The following is a 22339-nucleotide window of genomic DNA, read 5'->3' as shown; positions in this document are numbered from 1 at the left end:
ATGCTTCCTGAATGAAGGTGCTGTCCTATAAGTGACATGTTTCCATCATTTGTCATTTCCGACACAAGCGGTACATCTGATTAACATGTATTCTTTTAAAATAATACCATTAAAAAAGCATGTATCTCCGGGGCCATCCCTCCCCCATTGTTCTGTTTATGCAAATCCTGTTTGCATTTCAGATGCCCATCTTTTTCTTTCAGCCTCCTTGGCTCTGTCAGTCTGTATTGATTTCTTATTCATCTGAACTCTCAGAATTTACGTTGTGTTCTGCCTGTCTGGCTGGTAAAGCAGGGTTCTTGAACTGCATCCCTTCTTTCTTTTTTCAATTGTTGTCATCTGAGGAGGGTCCTTGAGAAATGGATTACAGCAGTTCCCCTCGCAAATGCTCCCTCCTTATTCGTCAGAGTGGTTGCCCCACCGCCCCATCTGGTCTCAGGCTTCTGCCCTAGTGGCTCTGCTTGGCAACCTGGAATCCACCGCACTTCCTTCACAGTTCGCTCCTAAGCTCTGGAGCAGCAAGGTCTGCTATGAACTCCTTTTCTCCTGGTACCCACGCTGGCGCCTCTGGCATTCCCTTCCCCGCATTTTCAAAGCAGTAGATACCCCAGCCCTTCTCTCACCATGTCCGCCGCTGAGAAGGCAGAGCCAGCTGCCCCCCTCAGCCCTCTCTTCATTCCTTCCATTAAAACTCCATCCTCAAATCCTAGAAAATGGGATTGGCTGAACCTTATCTGTGGTGGCTGTAATATACCGTTTTGTCCTCCACGTGTCCTTCAAGGATGGCTACCCTTGAGCATGAGTTCAGGACTGTGGAATTTATGATGGGCACATTTTATTCTAGTATTAACAGATAAAAACTGACAAAATTTGACAATTCTTTCATACTTTATATTTGACAAAATTCTTTCGCGCCTTTGTCTCTTTTCAATGTTAATACAACTCCGAGAGGCAGGCTGCCTGCTCATATTCTTATTCCTGCATTATAGGAAGATAAACCAAGGGCTAGAGGATTCAGTGGATTTGCTCAGCGTCAGGAAATTTGTAAAGGATGAAGTCAGGTTCAGTCATCTGCTTTTCTAAACCACAGTCTTTCATTTCTCTTTATCTGTAGTTCACTTATTTTTCTCTTGTATCACTAATTAGACATGCTCTTTGAGGGCAGGCTCCTGCCATAATATCTGAATCATCCTGTTGATAGGTAAATAAACCGTGGCTCAAAGAGATGAAGTAATTTTTCAGAGATTATACAACTGGAAGTGGCAACGCCCTACGCAGACGCTGATCAGTTGATACACAACTTGCTGCCCATCGTCCCATGCCACACTGCTGGTGTGTAAAGCGCTCCTGTGACACATCTTGGTGGAGTCAGAGATAATGAAGACATACACCTTGCAGGGCTCTAACACAGATTCGGGGCAGGCTGTGGGATTTACTTGAATGTGGAGTTTACGCTAATGGAGTGTAATGGGAGGACTTTAGGTATGAAATGTGATTTGCGTTGGACCTGGAAGGACGGGTGAGACTTTGACTGGCAGAGATGTGCACAAAGCCCTTTCTGCAGAGCAGGAACGAGGACACAGAATGGAAGCGCATACAGGACAACCTTTGGGCCCAGTGAGCTATCTTCTGTAGCTGATGCATGCAGAGCGGTACACTGTCACTTGAAAGATACCGGCTGGGGTTGGATGGTAGAGTAGAGTAGGCAAGGGGAGCCACTGGAGGGTTTGGAGGGGTTTACAGTAGCACATGGTAGATTCCCAGGAGATAAGCACTGGTCAGTGTAACGTGATCTAATTGTCAGTGAAGCATTGCCCACACTGTTAGTGAACCATTCCCATGCTAAGTGAGCCATTCCCATACTGTGCTGGTGACATCTCCATAGAATCCATGGCCTGATGGTAGGTCACTTGCTCCATGATGACCTTTACTGGTGTTTGTGTAAAGCCTATCTTAATAAAATCTCTTTGCCTGGGGCAATATAGGATACATTACCACCTCCCCCCCCCACCCTTTCCAAATTTTTCTAGGCTAAGAAAATGCTGTTTTTCCACAGAGCAGTAATAAACATTGTTTATTAAAAGAAGCATTGTTTCTTCAGTAGCAACTTGTAATGGGAAAAGTGGAATAAAGACAAAATGCAATCCTGGTATGAATGGAGACTGGTTTTTCTTTGTGTGAATAACCAGCATTCCAGTCAGGTTGCCACGGTGATGCTGAGATTATAACCGTTCATGCCGTAGTCAGAGAATGTTCCCCAATTAGTTCTTCTCAGCTGCTAGGTTACCTTGACAGTGGCTCAGAGAGCAGGTGTGAGTACAAAGGCACTCAAATGAGCAGTCAGAGGGCTTGCAGTTCTGCTGTCCTCATGGGGGTACAGGGACTACGTGCCCCAGCATGCCCTGGTTTGGGGCATATAGGGTATGGTCAGCCATGTGAAAGCAAACTCCATTTTTAATTCTGTTTTTTATCCCACCCCTGCCCATCTTATAAGAAAGGGTTCCCAGAATTCCTGTGTTACCAGCCAGCTTTGTAAGAGTTGCATGATGTCCAGGGCTGCCTTCACATGTTGCAGGTTGCAGACAGTGGGGAGAATGCATATTTTGGCGCTGGACATCTCATGTCGGTTACATTCTTAGCCTCAGTTTTCTCTCTTGTGCACAATCTGCCTCACAGGATCGATGCAGAGAATCAATAAAATAATTTTTGCAAGATGCCCTAGACAATGTCTGTGGCCTACGGAGGCCCCCAGTAAAATGTGGCTCTTCTCAAATATTGTTCCAGAACTCATACAGCATTAAGCAATGTGGTGATTGTTGTCACCATCTTTTGGTAGTTTCTGTTCTGAGAATAGGCCAGCATATGCTGTGATAACCATCTTAGAGAGATAATGCAACTAACGTTTATTTCTTAACCCTGCCACATGTCCAGAACAGATCAGGAGAGGACCGTCTTCATCAGCAGTACAAGGGCACAGACTAGTAGAGGCTCATGCCCACACATGCTTCCATAGTCATCACAGTATCTCACGTAGCAATTAAATATTCCTTTGGACAGTAGCACATCGCTTCCACTCGCATTGGTCAAAGCACATCACGTGGCCAAACTCAGCTTAAAGAGGGGTAGGGAAGTGCCATCCTATACCGTACCAGCGGGAGGAGAACTGGAATATCTGTTGAATAACTGTAATGACTGCCACCTCTACCAAAGATCAAAGAGCTAATGGAGACGCGTACTTTAAAGAAGGACTTAAACATAAATAAATACAAGTATCTGCACCATAAACTTCAAAGCAAATCAATTAGAATTTAGCAGCATCAAACAGAAGGCCCAAAATATCAGCGGGTTACGGAAGATAGAAATGTATTTCTCGGTCATGATAAAAAGTGCAGACATAGGCTGTCCAGTGGTGGTCTAGTAGTCCTGTGGTCACCAGAGGCTTATTGTTTTATTGTTCTGCTGTTACAATCTAGCATGAGGTTTCCGTTCTTAAAGTCACTTCAGGTCAGAAATGGCTGCAGTGTTCCAGCCATCACGTCTGCATTCCAGGCAGCTGGAAGGAGGGGGGTGGAGGACAAAAGAGCACTTCTTTTAACTAACTCAGCTCCATTTGATTAGCACTTCTGAAAGTCCCACCTCCTGATTCTGTTTACATATCATTGGCCAGAACTTAGTCACTTATTTACCCCTAGCTTCAGTGGGACTAGGGCATGTAGTTTTTGACCTGGGCACATTACCTACCAAATAAAATTGGGATTTTTTTTTTCTTTTACTAAGGAACAATGGGAGGATGGATATTGGGTATTACTGAGTAGTCGCTGTTACAGTAACTTAAGGTACAAGTTTTTGTTAAGTAGGAATAAGAAATGAAAGATTCCTCTACACACTATCATTTTCCAACCTATGCTCCATAAAACACCAGTTGCTTAGAGAGATACAAAGTTCTCTTAAACACGTGTTCTACAGCCAGGTTTAGGTTTGGGAAATGTGGAAAGCTTTTGCCTTCTGTTTGAGATTCACTGGGTACATTAATACATTAAAGGCTCTGAGAGCCCCTGCAGTAAAAAAAGCTACATTGCTCATCTTTTTAATCAAGTGTCCCCAAACTTATTTGACAATGGAAATCGAACATCCTTGGAAGCCTAGAGAAGCACAGAAATTTAGCTTTAGCTGCTTGAATCTGCCCCAAATCTTTTTAGATCCTTGAATAGATGGTATAAAGCACCCATTCCAAAAATTATCTGCCCTATAAAACAGACAAATAAATGAAAAAAATGTACATGTCAATGCTAATCTAGCCATAAGAACAAAAGCCTTGAAGAAAAGAAAGAAATCAGATGCCAAAGAAGGCCTGTTATAAACAGTCTGTATGAGAGGTTATTAACCAGCCGTCTGTACCGTGAGTGGCGACACCAAGTGACAGGCTGGGATGGGCTCTTACCGACAGGCCCCTGCCTCACATAGCTGTTGGTGGGCTCTTGGCCATCCCGCCCCTCTTTGGCAGCGTGAGAGCAATAGGCAATCCAACCAGCCAGTATTATTAACCTCCTCACCCAAAGAGAGGGCCTGTCGTCAACTGCATGTTTGCTTATAGGTGTGGGGAGAAATGCTGAAATGTTTTCAAGCAAATATAAAGTGTTGTTGGTCTGTTGTAAGCAGGTGGTAAATGAGTACCTTTGGGGGAATGGTAAGGCTCTTCCTTCTAAAATGTAACTTTGCATGGTTTCCTAACCTTTCTTACTTAATTATTTAGGTAATCAGTTCTTGTCTTTAAAGTCCATCTGCTGCGATTGCTATCTTTTTTCTTCATCTAAGCATCTTTGAAAAGGCAAAGTGCCAAAATCTTTGCTAGTCTGGTTCCCATCATTTCGACCTGGTGTTGCTGGAAATACTGGAAAGTTTCTCTGTCCTGACAGGCCTAGAGGGATCCCACGTTTGCCTATCTCCATCAACTGTATGATACATTTCTCAGAACATTTGTATAATCTCTGTGACACCCTGATGATGGGAGGGAAGGGACCAGGGTGGGAACCTTTATGTATGTATTGACCTTTAGAGCAACTTACCTTGCTTGAGCTTGAACAGACTGTGGGAGAGTTGAGGCAAGTTCTGGAAGGTAGAGATCCCTATGCTTGTCCAAAATCTGCCTTGTGTACTAGTATCCTGAAGAATTCTTTCTCATTCTGCTTTCTGGAGTTAATGTGCCTTTCCCCGACTAGGGCTGTGTTGGTAAATAGTCTCTGAACACAGCAGTGGGCTTTATGCACCCACATTTGCACAGGCAGGTTGTGGGCATGACTAAGGAACTCCACGTCAGCAAGCAGGAGAAGGGCTGGCCCGTGAATCTGAACAGTTGACAAAGGATTAAAGTACCTGTGTACCAAAATCAGAAAAAACATTCAAGTTAATGTTATAAATGCTTCTTGGGGTACTCTTTTAATTTGATGTCCCTAATTATCTATGCCCAATGGAAGCCAGTGAACAATAGTCAGTTTCTGTCAAATTCTTTGTTTTCTTACGGAAATAACTTGGAGCTAAGATAAATATAAGTAAGAATATGCAAAGTCTGTGAACTGAGAAAAATATATTTTGAAAAATTACATTTATCTCCTATGCAGACATGTACATGTGACCATCAAATCGATTGTCTCAATAACAGCAAGTTGGAGATGTGTGATAACTCTCGTTACATCAGTTCTGGGCATGAGTTAAATTCACTTCTTACCCAGAGTATTTGGAATTTAGGACTGAATACAAGTGCTTCTCCTTCCTTCCCACCTTCCCCACTGCCCCTGCTCCCTTCCCTTCCAGGCCCAATATTTGAAAGACAGTGAGTGATTCCTTTGGTTTATCAAAGGATTTTATTGAACAGAGGGAAAAATTAGAAGTCAAAGGAATTGAGGTCTTGACCTAACTGCCAGTAACTAGGTGAGACCTTGGGCAAGTCTCCTAAACACTCTTTTTGGAAAAACTTGTGATTTTATGAGTATATAGCACCTGCCTGGCCCTCACTTTGCTCTTTTGTAAAATGGGGAGAGGGGTTTTGTTAATAAGATCTCAGAAATGCATGCTCCAAATCTCAGAGATCTTATGCATTGTGGCTGTCAGAGGTAGAGCTGGTGATGTGGGGACGTGACTCATCCGGGAAATGTTTATTGAGTGTCTATAATGTCCCAGTCACAGATCTAAGTACTAGGATTTTGCAGTGAACGAAGCCAATAGAAGCCATTCCTTCTTGCAGTTTGCATTCAAAGATAAAGGATCATTAGCAGACACTTTTGAGCACTTACACTATGCCAAACATTGCTTTGGATGTTTTATACATATTAAATATTTTGTCAAATAACCCATGAAGTAGGTACTACTGTTACCGGTATCACTATTGTACAGTTGAGGAAACTGAGTCACAGAGCAACTAAATAACACACTCAAGGTAACATAGCTAGTAAATGGTGAAGCTGGGATTAGAAGCAGGCTTTTTGGCTCGAGTCCCTGGTCTTAACTACTACGATATACTGTCTCTCACTGTCAATTAACTTAAAGTAAGTTACCTTTAGTAGTTTAAAGTAATCAGTATTTATCCTAGCTGATGGCAAAGTAGGAATAAAAGAAACTAGCTCTGGATAGAAATCTCAGAGCCCACTTGGTCTCCCTCTCTGGGACGCCAGGCTCTGATGAGAAGTCAGGGACATGGAGCACCCTTGGCACATTCACCTTCTGTGTTCCCAGCCACTCTACGGGTTGTGTCTGCCTGGTTGGAGGTCACGGGCCCTTTTCTGGCCCCATTGTTAAACCATAAGGCCATCACCGTCCCCTAACCCCAAGGTAATGCAGCATTGGCCCTTTGTAGAGAAGTGAGTACTGATGGACTTGAAATCAGAATATCTGGATTTGAGTCCTGGCGCTACCAAAGCTGTCACTTTGGACAACTTTTAGTAATACCAGCAGCAACAACAATAATATCAGTAGTTTTATTTATTAAGCATGGCTGTGCACTGTGCTAAATGCTTTATATATGTTGTTTCTGATCCTCAGAGCAATCCTTATGCGAGTTATTTTTATCCTTACTTTACAGTCTGACCTTGGCTGCTATTTCTACCAAATACTGTTTAACCTTGGGCAAGTTACTTAATTCCTTGAAGCCTTAGTTTTATCGTTTGAAAATTGGGGTTAGTAATGTCTACTTCCCAGGGTTGCTGTAAGGATTAAATATGAAAATGTACATAAAGCATTTAAGCCGTCGTCTATCCCAGAGACAGCGATAATGACCGTTAGAGCTTAAGGTCCGCAGCTATTAATCTGAGGAGCCAGATTTCAGATCTGACTGTAAAGGCTGCCTTCGTGAAGACAGACGTAAGTGGCAGAGTCCTGCGTGAAGCAGGGGAGCTGTGTGGTAGGGTGTGTGGCATGGGGCGCTCTTTCACTACTGACAGCTGTTCTGTAACAGGTGGAGCTGCGAATCAAACAGAAAGTGGGGAGACTCTGGTCTCCCTTACCTGAGGGTAGGCAAGCTACCAGCATGGAGGAAGGTGTTCCTTGAGGTTCGCCTGGGATTATATCCTGACCCTTCCAGGAGCTAATATTGGTAAAAGGACACTGATAGCATCTAGCCAGGCACAGCTGTACCGGAGCAGATGGCACCCTGGTGACACCCTGCTCAGAACCGCCCTTCCCAAAGGATGATGCTGGACGTGGGAAACTGGGGAGGTGCCTAACACATTCACATGCAGGGTGCAGCCTTGAGAAGAAGGTGGGTCAGCTGTGATTATCCTCCTTTACAGATGGGAAATCCAGAATACAAGAGGTCAGCTAACTCTAGCAAGGAGTAGAGTCCAGACTCGAACCCGAACATGTTCGTGGCAATCCTCTGATAGGTCTGCATTGTTGAATGCGTTCTATACAGATGATCAAGCGAGAAAATTCAGCCGTCAGTGTTTTATCTGGGTTCTAGTCTAGGTCTCCCAGGTATATACTCTCGGTGCACTTTATACTTTCCCTGCACGTCGCTTGTCTTTGTAATTTAATGACCTATGTACATGTAGTTATTTGCTCATGTCTGTTTTCTTCATTAGACTGGAAGTACCAGGAGGCAGGGGCCCGGGTGCCCACTTTGCTTCTGCCTCAGACAGTAGGGTGGGAAGATGTGGGTTGCGCTCAGACACTAAATAAACCCTGCTGTGGAAGGCACGACCATTGGCTCCTCAGGTCCCCACTACATTAGAAGGAGAGGAAGTGAATAAGAAATGAGCTTTGAGGGCCCTTGTTTGGCTGTGAGTGTAACATGAACTAGAATGGGAGGGTATGTGTTGCATTAGCACAATGTTTCCTAGCTCTGTACTTTGGGAAGAAAGAACGATGGTGTTGAAAAGCCTGAAGGCTCAAGATAAATGTGTAGAGTTCTCCTGCTCCTGTTTTCTTTGTTCTTTTTTTTGCTTTTGTAAGCATATACTTGTCATTTCGGCTGAAACTGAACAAAACAGCTGCTAAATATGGTATAAGAGAAATAACATTTTGGTCTTTTTAAGGCCTGTAAGTTTAGAGTAAGCACAGTCGTTTGGCAGATGTTAGAGGGAATCTGAGGGTGGACAGTCATTCTGGGAGCTGGATCAGCTATGGGTCTGTTTCACACTGCCAAAGGACTGGTGAAATGAAATGAAAGATGTCACAGAACGGCTACGTCTTCAAGAGGCGTTTGGGAGGAGTGTCAAGTCTGTTTAAACTATTGTTCCCAATCCTTCCCAATCCTCCTCTTCATTTCATTTTCAGAGCAGACGGTGGGGTTGGGAAGGATGTGTATCACCTTTTGTCATTCTAAGGAGTAATCATCCTTGTTATGCACAGTGGTACCTTGGTTTTCGAACGTAATCCACTCCCGAAGACCGTTCGAGTTCTGAAACATTCGAAAAGCGAGGCATGGTTTTCCTCATAGAAAATAATACAAAATGGATTAATCCGTTCCAGACCTTTAAAATCAACCCCTAAAACTACAAATTTAGCATGAATTTTACTATCGAATGATACCATAGAGCCATAAAGTTTACGGCGTTTGTAAACTAAAATGTTCGTCAACGTAGACGTTCGAAAACCGAGGTACTACTGTATTTAGGTTTGCCTTTCCAATCTTTAGGATTTAGTCTAGAGATGTTATTTAGTGTTACGATAAATCCAGTTACCATTCAGGGAACCTGGAAGAATTAAAGTATAACTCTGTGACTATGCATACTTACCCCTAGATCTTAAATCTTTCCACTCTGCTGCGAAGTCAGGCTTGAGCCTGCCACTACCATCTGAATTGCTGAATTTCAGCTGATAGAAGAAAGAATACTTATTGCAACATCCCAGGAGCCCAAAAAGGTTAATGTGTCTTCCAAATAGTCTCACTAATTTGTAAAGAGACATCTGTTTGTGCATAAATATCTGACCCTGTTTGCTGTGCGTGTGGTGATATTGGTTAAAAAACAGTACATTTTCTTTTACTGGCTTTATTAGTTGAAAACATGAAATACAGACTGTATTTTTCTGTGGCATGTTCTTTGTATATTAAATGAATTCTTGAAAAGAGAAAAAAAGAAAAGGAAGGAAGGAGGTTAATATTTGTTGAAGTCCTGTTATGTATCAGGCTCTGAGCTAGTCGAGACACTTGCACAGTCCTCAGAGTAACCTGGCGAGGGATGGAATGTTGTCCCCATTTTTAAAATGAAGAAACAGATTCAGAGCAATTATGAAACTTGCCCAAGGCTGGGGAGCCAGCAAGTGGTAAGTCAAAGGCTGGGAATTCTGATTCTATGGAGTAGTGAGTGGCTAACAGCCCCGAGTTTGGCGTCTGACCAGCCTGGTACCCATTCTGGCTCAGCCACTCATCGGCGGTGTGACCTGGACCAAATGCTTAATCTCTCTGTGCCTCGGTTTACTCATCTGCAAAGCAAAGACAACGGTAGCATCCACTTGATAGAGTTGCAATAATTAAATGACCTCTTCATGGAAAACACTTCGAGTAGTGCCTGGCATATAACTTCTCCTGCAATGTTAGCTATTCATGTGATTTTTATTATGATGACTGAGTTGTCTTTATCAGTACCTGCTGATCAGTTAACATTGCTTTGTTGAAACAGCTTGCTTTTTGATATGTAGTAGTTTCATTTCATTATGAAATAATGGAAACTACTCTACCTTAGAATTAAATTCTTTTTCTCAGCCTCCCAGCAAAGGTTAAGATCTGAATAAAGGCATGTGTAGCCAACAGGGATTCCTGACTCTGGTAAATGCCAACGATTTGCTCTTTTCTCCTTGGTGTATGGAACCTTATTTCATGCTGCCCGTCCTGGCTTTCCGAGCAGCTGAGCAAACACGAGAGGGAGAATTAAGCTGATTCTTGTCTCTTAGCTTTCCTGTCTTTGTAACGTGATCATTAGGTACAGCATCTTCCCCTCGTTGTGATGTATGTGGCCTCGTCCTGACAGCCTGTCTTCTCAGTGCACAGGAGGCACAGCTTACGCTAATGGGCTTTATGAATTTTCTCTAGAGCTGGGACTACCATAGGAGCATGTGACAGTTTTGTGCAATTGGGAGCGGGGTGAGGGGGATCAATGGGGCGGAGGCTGGGATGGCTCGTCTAGATTGACAAAGATGACATATGTTTGCTAGACCTTTGTCTCTACCTTCTGATCTCATTTATTTGTGACTTTCTCTACATGTGTTGTGGAGAATTGGCAGTGGGACATCACCCTTATTCAGTAAATAGTTCTGTCTATCAGTTATGTGTTGGATATAGTGCTAAGTAATACTAAGATAAATATGTTACAGGCCCTGCTCAGGCCATTTGTAATTCATCAAAGGAGAGAAATGGAAGAAGGCGTAGCACGATGACGTGGAAGTGTTTGTCACAGAGTCATGCAGATCACGTTCTTAGTGCTGAGAGGCGCTGGCACTCATTTGAGAAAGGCTTCATAGAGGAGGTGGCAAACTGTGCTTTCAAGGATGGACTTGCCTTGTAGAGAATGGTAGGAGGAATGACCTTGGCAGACAGACATTATGAACCAAGCCACACAGAAATGACCGCGGGTGGTGTGTTAGGGAAATGGCAGGTGGTTTGAGATGGTTGATTATAGCACAACATGGTGGTGCATAAGGCTGAGAATGAAGGGTGGGCCTGAGAACCGACAGGACCTTGACTTTCAATTCGAACCACATCATGTAGAATTTTACAGCATGGCATGTTGTGGTTAGAAATGTCTATTTTAGAAAGATCCGTGTGAAGGATAGATTGAAAGGAGGAAAGAATTGATTGAAAATAGTTGCAGCAAGAGATAGTGAGGCCTGTTGTATAGAGTGGAGTAGATGGATATGGTGGACATTTGGAGATAAAATCGTTCGTACTTAGTGAACAGCATGAAGATAGAATCTTGGGGTTAGCCTACCTTTAAGGTATATGCAGAAGAAACAGAATCTCTGTGAGAGACTGAGTGGTGTGATGGAAGACAGAGGAGGGATAGCTTTTCAACAAGAGTGGTGGTACTCAGCTGTATAAATGCCTCAAAAGGGACAACTACTGAGAAGAGACCACTACAAATAAGAGATTGAGGTCATTGGTGAGCGTTGGGACAAATTATAGTTGACTCTTGAACAGCACAGGGGTTAGGGGTGCCAGTCTCCCATGCAGTTGAAAATCGTGTATAACCTTTGACGCCCCCAAAACTTTACCAGTAGCCTTATTGCTAACATAAACAGTCAATTAACACATATTTTGTATTAATTGAGCTAGAGAAAATAAATAAAATGAGCTAGAGAAAATAAAAAGTTATTAAAAGAAAAAGTTATTAAAATCATAAGGAAGCGAAAATACACTTATAGTATTTATTGGAAAAAAAATCTGCATATGAGTGGACCTGTACAGTTCAAACCTGTGTTGTTCAAGGGCCAACTGTATGTTGGTGTCCTATGAGTGGAGAAAACAGCTGCATGCTTACCATGCTCAAGCTGTATCACTATTCCCCAAGAACTTAGCTAGGTAATAATCATATGCATTTGTGTAAGGGAACATTCACAAACATCCAGCTCTCCAGGTATTTGGAGTGGGGATAGAGGAGAGCTAAGTTCCAGTTCTACGAGAGAAGAAAGCCTCCTTTCTTCAGAGAGCCTCCTCCTTGCAAATACCATGGCTCTTACTTGTTCCATTTTGCCTTATTACTGTCAGCGTACTGTAGGAGGTAGATGCTTACAGTCTTCTTTTCCAATTCCAAACTGGTTCTCATTTCTAGCTATGATTCGTATAGTGGATGCTGTGGCATGGCACCCAGATCTCTCCACTGAGGCACTGATGGGAGTGCAAGCAGTGGTTCTCTCTTGGAAGTTGTCCTCAGCTGAAGGCATGTCGTTTCACCCAAGATCATAACCTCTGGGACAGGGACAGGGGACAGTTTACATGCAATGACTACTCAAAGGAGGTGGGGGTACAGAGGCCCCCGTGCCTCAAGGTAGGACAATTTTGAAGAGTCATCCCAGATTCAAAGCTCCTGTGCATCACTGTTGAAGCCTTCCGTCTGCTGAGTCCAGTCCTTCCTTCATTCCCCCAGTGCACACACCCCAATACATTTCAATGATTTTCAGAGTCTATTTCCTGGGGAACCAACCAAAGTTGATGATTGTTTTTAGTTTGGTTGCCTATCCAAGGGAGGTTGCCAGTCAAAGTCTGTTGTCACTGTGACCTTTGCTTCTGAGCCCCTTGGATGTGTCAGTGGAAGGAGCCTCTCTCCCAGGAGCTGGAACGAAAATCTTGGCACTGAGCCTCCTTGGCCCCAATTGACTGGGCCATATGCCCATTAATGGACTATTTAAGGAGAGGACAGAGCCTAGAAGTCAGCTGCTCAGCTCCTCCTGAGACCTACCAATTAAACCCCAGCCCTGAGGAGGGGTCCATTAGGCGGGGTGACCCCTGGGTGGAGAAGCTGGTCCCTGATCTGCACCCTGTTTCTGTGCCTGCCCTCCTGTTCTACCCCTCATATGCTTCCAAGACGCCTTAAAGCAGCTAGTATTCACTGTTCTGCATCTCCTCTTTTTCGTTCATCTCTTTTTTTCAAGTCAAGAAAAATCAATGTTGAAAATACAATTGAGATATTTCAAGCAAATGTAGAACCTCTCTTGAAATTTGTTGCAGAAACAGCACTGGGCAAACAAACTACTGGGAAGCACAGCTTAGAAACAAACAGCAGCTGCCACCATTTGTGGGCTTTTTTCCCTCTTTTTCTCATTTCTTTCTAATTAGTTTTTAATAAAACCTGCTGTTCTAATGGCCTAATAGTTGAACAAACACAATTTTTCTTTCCTACTCTGAGGCCTCCCAGGTGGCCCTGATTGTGTCTTTTAGTGATAGGGTCTCAGCTCAGAGCTCTATGCTCTTCCTGTGTTCTCCTGTCTCCTGGTTCCGTCTGCAATGGTATCCTTACTTCCCTGACCAGGTTGGTTATAGCTGGAACTTCTGGATGGTTCGATCTGTTGGGACACGAGACTGGAGTGTAGCTTTTTGCCTTTCTGGCTTTATAACAATGGATAATGCTAATTCCAATCTTTCTCAGTGACTAAGTGCTTCAACACTTGGTTTTCTGTTTTTATTTTGGTTTTTATATGTTTTCTGTGTGGAATCTTTGAAGGCATATAGCAAAGGGCTTTTTTTGGACCTGATTTATTAAAGACTGTAATTGTAAAGAACTCTAACTTATCACCTCACACTCATTTGTCTCCTTCCCCACGGATAGCAGCCCGCTCCCTTTCTATGCTACTAGTGGTGTGGAATTCCTCAGCTTAAAAATCGTTTTTGATTGCTGACTATGTGTGAGGCGTGGTGCTGGGCCCTCGCTTACTCTTCACCAGAAGTCTGCTCGGTTGATTCATTCCCATTTTATCTGCTCAGAGACTAAGTCGCTTTCCCAGGGTGTCTTAGGATCACACAGCCCGTTGTGGTGCAGCTCGTGTTCACTCCAGGTTTGTCTGACGCCAGAGCTCAGATTTTCCCCCTCCCGTCTCTCTGCTGCTGTAATAACCTACAGCAGTGCTCTCATAAAAGTGCTGACTAGGGATACGAAATGCTTTCAAGCCAGAGGCAGCGGTCTTTTTTATTTGTCTTTCAGAATATTTTTTTTTTTAAGTAAGTTAGTGCCTAATATTTAAAAATTAGGAGATCTCACATTTAACAAAATGTTCGGTTTTTCTTGAAAAAAAAAAAAAAAAATCTTTGGACCTGGCAAAACTGTATTTACAGGTTGACAGTACAACAATTGGTTCCAGCTAAGTAGAATTCCCCCCACCCCCTACTCCCCACCCAGAGGAGACATGACTTCTGTTTGCCGCAGGGCCCAGCTACCCCCACCTTCCTCGTACATTACTTGCTTGGCTTCTGTGGACATTTAAGTTTGTGATTCTTGATTTAGACTTTCAAAGAAACAGTTTCTGTCCGGTTAGGAATCAGTAGCGGTCAATGTCAATTTCTGCCTCTGAGTTGAATTTTACAGCCTTGGATTTTTCTTTTCAACTTTTTGGGATAGTAATTCAGTAGTAATAGCAGCAACTGTTGGACATTTTGAGTATTAGCATTTTAGCTGACTCTGAGGGTTAGCAGACACTGGCTTGGTCGTAAGAACTTGCATAATTCTCCAATTTAGTTTGCATTCTAACTCCTGCAGGTGCTCTTTAGATACGGGAGGAACTGGAGGCCATTTGTAAAAGCGTATTTTGCCGAGGCAGCATTGCAGAGAGGGGAGATGAGTCCAAAGGAAAATATTGTGCGAGAGGCAGTCGTGTTGATTCTATGGTGACTACCTGGCTACGATAGCCCCACAATAACAGGAGCACCCCTGTCTTAACTGCCAGTGTTCAGCACAATGAGCAACTCAGAAATTTCAAAGAAAACGGTCTTAAAAATTAGACACCCCCCTTAGGATAATGGGTCTTTCATTTTATCCTGATGTACCTGCAAGTGTATTTCCATTTGACAGTGAGAAATGTGTTAATTCTTTTTTATTGTTTCAGTGGAAGTCACATCTCCCTTCTATCAGATTTAAACACATCTCATAGCACAGTGAACTAGAAACAAAATGGATTTTGACAGATTTCATAGCTGGAACTGAATTAAATTTTAATAGTATTTAATATTAACACATGAGAGTCCCCCAAGGCTAAAGTTATTATTTATTTGCATATTTTACGTAGGCATTTGTTTTTTATTAAGATAATGCCTGGAATACTATTTTGAATATTTATCGTTTGTTTATTTTCTTTCAGGACCCTGCAGGGATCTTTGAATTGGTGGAACTTGTTGGAAATGGAACATATGGACAAGTTTATAAGGTGAGTTCAACTGACTTTGAATATGGCTCATGTGTGGTATTGGGTCATGAATGCTGAATTGCAGTGCTGCCTATTCTTGCTCGTATATGCCTCATAATAGATTTAAAATGAGAATCGACGCTCCATCTTTTTAGGTGTATCTGTAGTCCCATTGCCTAAACTGGATTCCAGAATTTGGGCATTTCCTTTCCTTATGTATTACAGTATTTATGTCTGACACATGAGTTCTGCATCTTTGAAGTTCTTTAGGTGTTTAGTGTCCTTAAGTCGAATCATCGCCAGAACTGGTTTTCAAAGGAGCAAAGGATGTGCTTTACTTTAGACATTTAAGCTGTTAAAGTATCACAGCTAGAACAGTAGGTTTGGTATTGGCCTAGGGCATGAGTTAAATGTGTTTGGTGAGCAGGGTTAGGAGAAAACGGGCTGCCTCACAAAGCTAAGGCCTAATGGCAGCAATGACTTCCATAAGCTAGGCAATAATTAAAAGTTAAATTTGAGATTGAGCTGAGGAATGAGAAGTCCTTCCTGCCCGTTTACTTTTTTTTACTTACCAATTCACCCCAAAAATGCTTTTAAAAGGTATTTTCCTGGGGTAAATGATCTGGAAAATGGTTGTTTGAAAATGTGGGTTGATTCCGTTCATGATTATCAAAAGGAAATGGAAATGAACTGATTTTGGACATTCAGGGGGTTTTAATGAATGAGCTGTTGAAGTAAATACCTTCAAAACAAACCAACTGTTTCCTCATGATTGTTTCTAGGAAAATATCCTTCATTTTCCTGAGTGGTGGTGATATGGGATGGCATTTCTATTACGAATTCTCTCTCTTGTTTTATTTTTAAATTCCTTCTCTGAGCACAAAACTTCTCTTAGTTGATTAAAATTATTGTAGAAGTCATCCAGATTGTAGTATTTCCAATTCTACAGAATGTCAAAAGTACACACACACAACACACGCACACACACACATATTCATATATGCATGTGTGTGTATATACGTGTGTGTGTGTGTGTGTGTGTGTAATCTGGTTGAGAATCTGGTTTTTAAAGCATGATTGTTGTAAACAAATACATGTTTAAACCTTTATTTATTGGGAGGTACCCTTTGGTGTTCACTCCAGGAGAAAATTTCTCCTTTGTAAGATTATTTCCTAAAATGTCAACCTCCTGAAACTCGACAGAATGTAGCCTACCCAAGATGTTCACTTGACGTTGATCCTGTCTGACACAAGAAAGAAATGTGTCTCAGTAAATGCTTTTAAATACTTTCGATGAAGATAATTAGGTTGGAAGATTGTATTACTGCATTTTGAGAAATTGGGTTCAACTTGTGAATTAACGTAAGTTAATGAATCAACCTCTGCTTTAGGTAGAAAATTACTTCTGATTTGCTGTCAGTATGAAAGAGCAACTCCATAGCATGCTGTTGGTTTTATGGCACCATTTCTTAGACCATCCCATTGTACTATGCTTCCCACCTGTAGAATACACATTTGGGGGATGTTTCACTAAACTAAGAGGTGGACTGTATACCTTGCAACAGAAAAATAACAAAGGGATTCAATTCAGGATGAGAAGGTTTGGCAAATCCAGAATTACGCCTAATAACTTGTACCTGAAAAAAAAAGAAAAGGTCTCAGATCCTTTTAGAGAAGAAAGGCTTCCACCTACTACATTGTTAACATCCTTATTCCAAAGGGTGCCCTTCTCTTGGTGGTTGATACAAAACTTTGGCACTATGGGAGCTGAAGAGAGACTGCAAGAATTGGTCACGGTGAATGCAGTGGACTTTGCGACAATAGACTTGGTGTCTTTCACCAGCTGTGGGTATTGTTTTGTGGCATCACAGGTTTTCTGTGCTTTAGTCAATTGCAAATGTAGTTAGAAATGCTTTGGGGACTCGTAATAACTTATCTGAAGAATTAGAACTCCCAATCCAGTTAAGAGTTCAGTTTCTAGGCAACCCAGATTACAGATGGCGTGTGCTCATGAACAGAGACACCTGGGTTTCCTGAGCTGCTAATCCAGTCCTGTTGTTACTCTGAGTTCTGAAGGATTAAAACTAAAAAAAAAAAAGGGCAGAACCTAAACTCAAGTATATGTGAACCTAAAGAAAAATAACTTAGGAAGTGATGGTTCACATTGTAGATTATATTTAACTTTCATGGAGTGAGCATATTTCTAAAATACTGTAGGCATAAATAGCAATTTTATAGCCCTAGGAAGAGAATTCTATACAAAAAAATTCTATGATAAATATTTTCTTTACATTAAGTATTAAACCTTTGATTTTAACTTTTTGTAAATTGAATTTTGGTGTTCCTGGATTTCACAAAATGAGGTATAATTTTATGAACAATTATATGGATATAGCTTTTATTTTATGGGAGGACTCACTGTAAGTTTCTTTTTATAAGCTGTTCTAAGAGAATCATAATATAATTTTATTTACTATTAATTTTTAAGAAACATAATGCAATAAACAAAAAGTGTATGTAGATATTAAGGGAATATTTCCTAAAGTATATCTGCGTATAAGCCACATCTGGATGTGGAAATATAAATATTTTATATAAAGGTCATTTAGTAATGTTTAGTTTTCAAAGTTGCTTCTAGTTTAAACTCTTAAGTCTAGCTTGGTCTGTTTGACCTTGGAAGGCTAGATGTGTTTATCTTTAGCATTTTGGTCCCAGGGGATCAAGTGGCAATTCAGTATCTGTTTTTAACTTTATTTATTGGACAAAATACATAAATAATAAAGAGTAGTGACTCTGTCAGGACTTTTAATGAGGACATCATCTTCTTGGACCTATGGCTCTCATTAGAAAACAAACCAACAAAAGGCCACATACCTGTTTGCTAAAGCTTTTGGCTGTTTATTAGCATGCCACCTATTGGGATTTAATGGAATCCAGACATGTTTTTGTTAAAATAGAGTAATTATTTTAATAAGTTGAAATAATTGTTAAGTATTTACTGCTAAAACACCACTAACTCGTAGCCACAGATTTCAGAAATGAATGTTAGTCTATCCCGTTTCTTAATTGTTTTTTTGAAATATATATTGGTTATTACAGAGATGGAGACATATTTTATTCCAGGGTGATAATGTGCATTGGGAATATAGTGGATTCTGCAGTATTTCTCAGGTTTCTCTTGAAACGTCCTTAAATTGTAAAGGATGAAGTGGAGAGACCGTCTTGGTGGTTCTAGTGCTTGTGAGAGAGAGCAGTGTGTGTGTGTGAGCGTGTGTGTGTGTTCAAAGGGTTGTGTGGGTCCTTATGGGTCATGTAGTCTAAGGATTCCTTTGCCAGCGCTCTCATGACGGGGTACTTCTTCTCCTTCAGATCTCAGCTTAAGTGTTACCTCCTCAAGGAAAGCACTTTTCATCCTTGTATCTAATACAGCCAGCCACCCCCTTGGCCTCCCTCCCCCACAGATTTTCTCTATCACATCGACCTGTTTCATTATCTTCATGGCATTTCCACTCTCTGAAATTATCTTACTTCTTTGTTTATGTTTATATGTACCGGGGATGCCAAAAAATCTATACAAGTGGACACTTCGGTCAACGTTCTTCAAGCAGTAGTTCACTGTAATCAGAAGTGTCTGGACGCTGATGGGAACCACTTTGAGCACCTCTTGTAATTGCAGAAGTCATACGTGACTTGTATTCATCTTTTGTTATTGGTAGATATTGATATTACAATTTTAATACAGCTTTTCTTTCTTGAAATATGTATACATTTTTTGACACCCTCCGTATAAACAATTTAAATACATAAATAAGGGAAAATAAGGGTGGGGACCTAGTCTATCTTGTCGTCACTGTATCCCCAGTCTGGTACATAGTAGATGTTGACTGTTGCGGAGCCCAGAAGTGAACTCTGTTTTTCTTGATAATTCTTTTTATATTCATTCCCAGTTGTTTTTGTGTGTGTGTGTGTGTTTTAACATTTCCCATAAAATATTAGTCTGCTTACTTCACAAATACATATTTGCACAAAAGTAATCAACAAAATGCTCTGTTTTTTAATGGTGGGAGGTAGATGTAGATTTTATGTTAAATGAATTATTGATAGTCTATAAAAGCAAGACTCATGTGGAAATTTTTAATAATGAGGCAAATCAATTTCTAGGGTTGTCTTTTGACAGAGAGTCTCAAACTGGATTGTGCAAAACGAATATTTGGGAAATTATTTAAAATGTAGATTCTGGGCCCAACCTCCGAAATTTTGCTTTAGTAGATCTGGGGTAAAGTTCAAGAATCGGCACCTTTCATAAGTGTATGGCTTCATTTTGATGTTCAGGGCCCTGGGGCATTGTAGGGCCACTTGAATGAATGCTCATCTTAATGCTTTTTGTAATCATTTACTTTAGGATTTCCATTATGATTCCAGCTGGTGTAAACCGAGAAAAGTAAAAAACATAACAATCTTGACCTCAGATGTGATGCCAACCAGTTTTGACATACTCATTCAGAGATTTGGTGTTTTTATTTGACATGCTTGTGATTACAGTTTAAGGTCATTCTGAATAGTTCAACTCAAGACCTGAGAATTGACATAGTCAAAACTGACTTGGTAAAGAGAGAAGAAGCTGAACCATGAGATTGCCTCAAATCAGTATATTGTAATTTCTTAATTAATCTTCTGTTAAAGTGAGACAAAGCATTTTAATAGTAAGCTCATTAATAGCCTTGATATGGAAGTGATTTTATGACATACTTGGGATGCAATGTAGCTTTTCACTGCCTGTTCTAATGAACCATGAATTATACTATTCACTTCTGGTTTGGTGAGGAGTGAGTTTGGGAGAATGCTGTGTTTCTTAGATAATAGCGACATTTGCTTTTTTAATCAAGAATTTCCAATATAAAGAATACATGATTTCACATTTGTTTAGTGCTAATGTGAAAAGCCCCGTGCTTTGTGTGGGAAGAATGCGGAGCCAACTGAGATGGTTTTACTCTACAGATACGTGCAATCAGGTCATCTGATTAGGACTCAGGGCCCACTGTATGCTAAAGGTTTCCACATATGTTGTCTTAGTTTTTCTCGTGTTTTATTGGGGAGGAAACAAAAAGAACGTTTATTAAACCACATTATCCTTCCAAGGCAGGGTTTCTCACCTTTGGCACTCTTGACATTTTGGGTCTGATAGCCCTATGTTATGGGGTCTCCTATGCATTGTAGGATATGTAGCAGCATCCCCGACCTCTCCCGACGAGATGCCAGGAAAACCTCAACGTTGTGACAATCAGAAGTGTCTCCAGACATTGCCAATTGTCCCTAGTTGAGAACCACTTCTCTGAGGATAAGACAAAAGAGCAAAACTTAAAATTGCTGTGCAAACAGAGGCAGTGGGAGTGTAGAAAATGGAGTAATTAATGCTGCCCTGGCAGGGTAGGGGCCTGAATGGATTGTAGGAGGAAGATTTGGAAAAGCTTTGACCTTGTGGAGTGCAATGTAGCTTTTTCATAAGTGGAAAGGAGTAAAATAAAAAGGCCTCTGGAGGAGGACTGAATCGGGTTCTGCCTTGTTCTAGTAGTGTGAAGAAAACCAGCTTACTCTGAGTCTGGACTTCTTCGTCTGTTAGTCCAGTGTTGCGTTGTTATAAAAACGAAAGTGTGATGTATATAGAAGCCCTTAGCCCAGTGCCTGATACATAGTAAACTCTCAGTAACCTTTTCTTCTTCCCAAACACATGTGCCAGTGGGAGCTGAGCTTACGAGTTCTTTCCATGATCTTGTTTTTGTAGAAGGTTCTATGATCTGAAAGAAGCGTTCATAGCAGATGAAGTCAGAACCATCTTTGTGTTTCACCTCCGACCTTTGAGTTCTTGGCATTTATGTAAGCTCAAAATTGCATTATTTATGTTAAATCCAATGCTCAATACTGCTTATGGCATTTGATGATATAATTGCCATTTTTATACTATAGTCGGTCTTCAGTGTTTTTTCAAAGAAGCCAATTTCTCAGTCGTTTTTAAGAAGCAGGTCAATAATTAGAAGAAATAAGAATTGGTTGTAGCACTCTGGAACTTGAGTGGGGGTGAGAGTGATTTTTAAATGATTATATATTTTAAAATTCAGGGGGTGCATCAATAGTATTTTGTCTTAAGGTAATATAAGATCTAAGTAGAGAGACTGTATTGTAAGATTTGTAAGGAGAGTGGGATAGTAAGGACCTCACTTAGGAGTTGAGGACCTGTCTTTGTGGCTCTACCCCAACCTGCCGTAGCTTTGAGCTTGCCTTATTGTGATCTCTTAGAGCTCCAGTTCTCATCTGTGAAGTGAAAATAAAAATACCTTTCATGATAGACCTCATCAGGTTACAGTGAGGTTGAAACAAATAGGGTATGAAAGTATTTTGTTAAACTGAAGCTGCTCAGGACGCTTCAGGTTTGATGGCTGCTCTTGTCATTCATTACAAGGTAGGTGGCAGAGGCCTATGTTCCAGGGCCCAGGGAAGTTTATGTCTATGCTGTTCTTTCTCTTTTTCATTCTTAGGATCATTATGCTGTGTGTTGCCCAGGAAATGATAGTACCCTCTAGGGAGCCCAGCTCCAGCTATAGATTCATTCTTACCCCCCTTCTGTTTCTGGTTTTTCTATCTTCATGTGAACAAGGGCCATTGGATTGAGTGGCTTTGTCTTTGCCTGACCTTTGCCTCATTGACATTTGTTAGCTAGTGAGGTACCTTCCCAAAGTGTGTTCAGTGGAACCCCAAGATCAGCTCTGTGAAAAAAGAGTCGAGTGCCTAAGGAAGTTTCATAGCGGTGCTACTCACCGTCCCCTTCTCTTGACTATTAGTATTTGTATTACTTCGTTTTACCCAGTATTTCCCCAATTTATTTAATTGTGAAATCTCCCCTTTCCTCTCTTTACCCAAGTGACCCCTATTAATGCCTCTTGGAACGATTCAGTAGAACACAGAAAACATGGATGGCGTATGCCCCTGTGCCGTGGCTGAGTGCTTATCTCCTATGCCACAGCCT

At 41.4% G+C, this 22339-nt stretch overlaps 1 protein-coding gene across 8 annotated transcripts in view; it reads left to right on the top strand.

Moving 5' to 3' along the window:
• TNIK (TRAF2 and NCK interacting kinase) overlaps positions 1–22339 on the top strand; it is a 363868-nt gene that overhangs the window by 65748 nt on the left and 275781 nt on the right. For all 8 annotated transcript variants that reach the window (XM_019735248.3, XM_019735239.3, XM_074327892.2 and 5 more), the window contains exon 2: positions 15274–15339. In XM_019735248.3, the coding sequence (XP_019590807.2) occupies positions 15274–15339 (66 nt within the window). The remainder of the gene's footprint in view (positions 1–15273; positions 15340–22339) is intronic.

Source organism: Rhinolophus sinicus, chromosome 17 (assembly GCF_057876585.1).
Source record: "Rhinolophus sinicus isolate RSI-liver-muscle chromosome 17, RSI-T2T, whole genome shotgun sequence".
NCBI lineage: Eukaryota > Metazoa > Chordata > Mammalia > Chiroptera > Rhinolophidae > Rhinolophus > Rhinolophus sinicus.
Note: the sequence above shows the minus strand (reverse complement) of the source record. Positions and strands in the feature narration are given on the sequence as shown.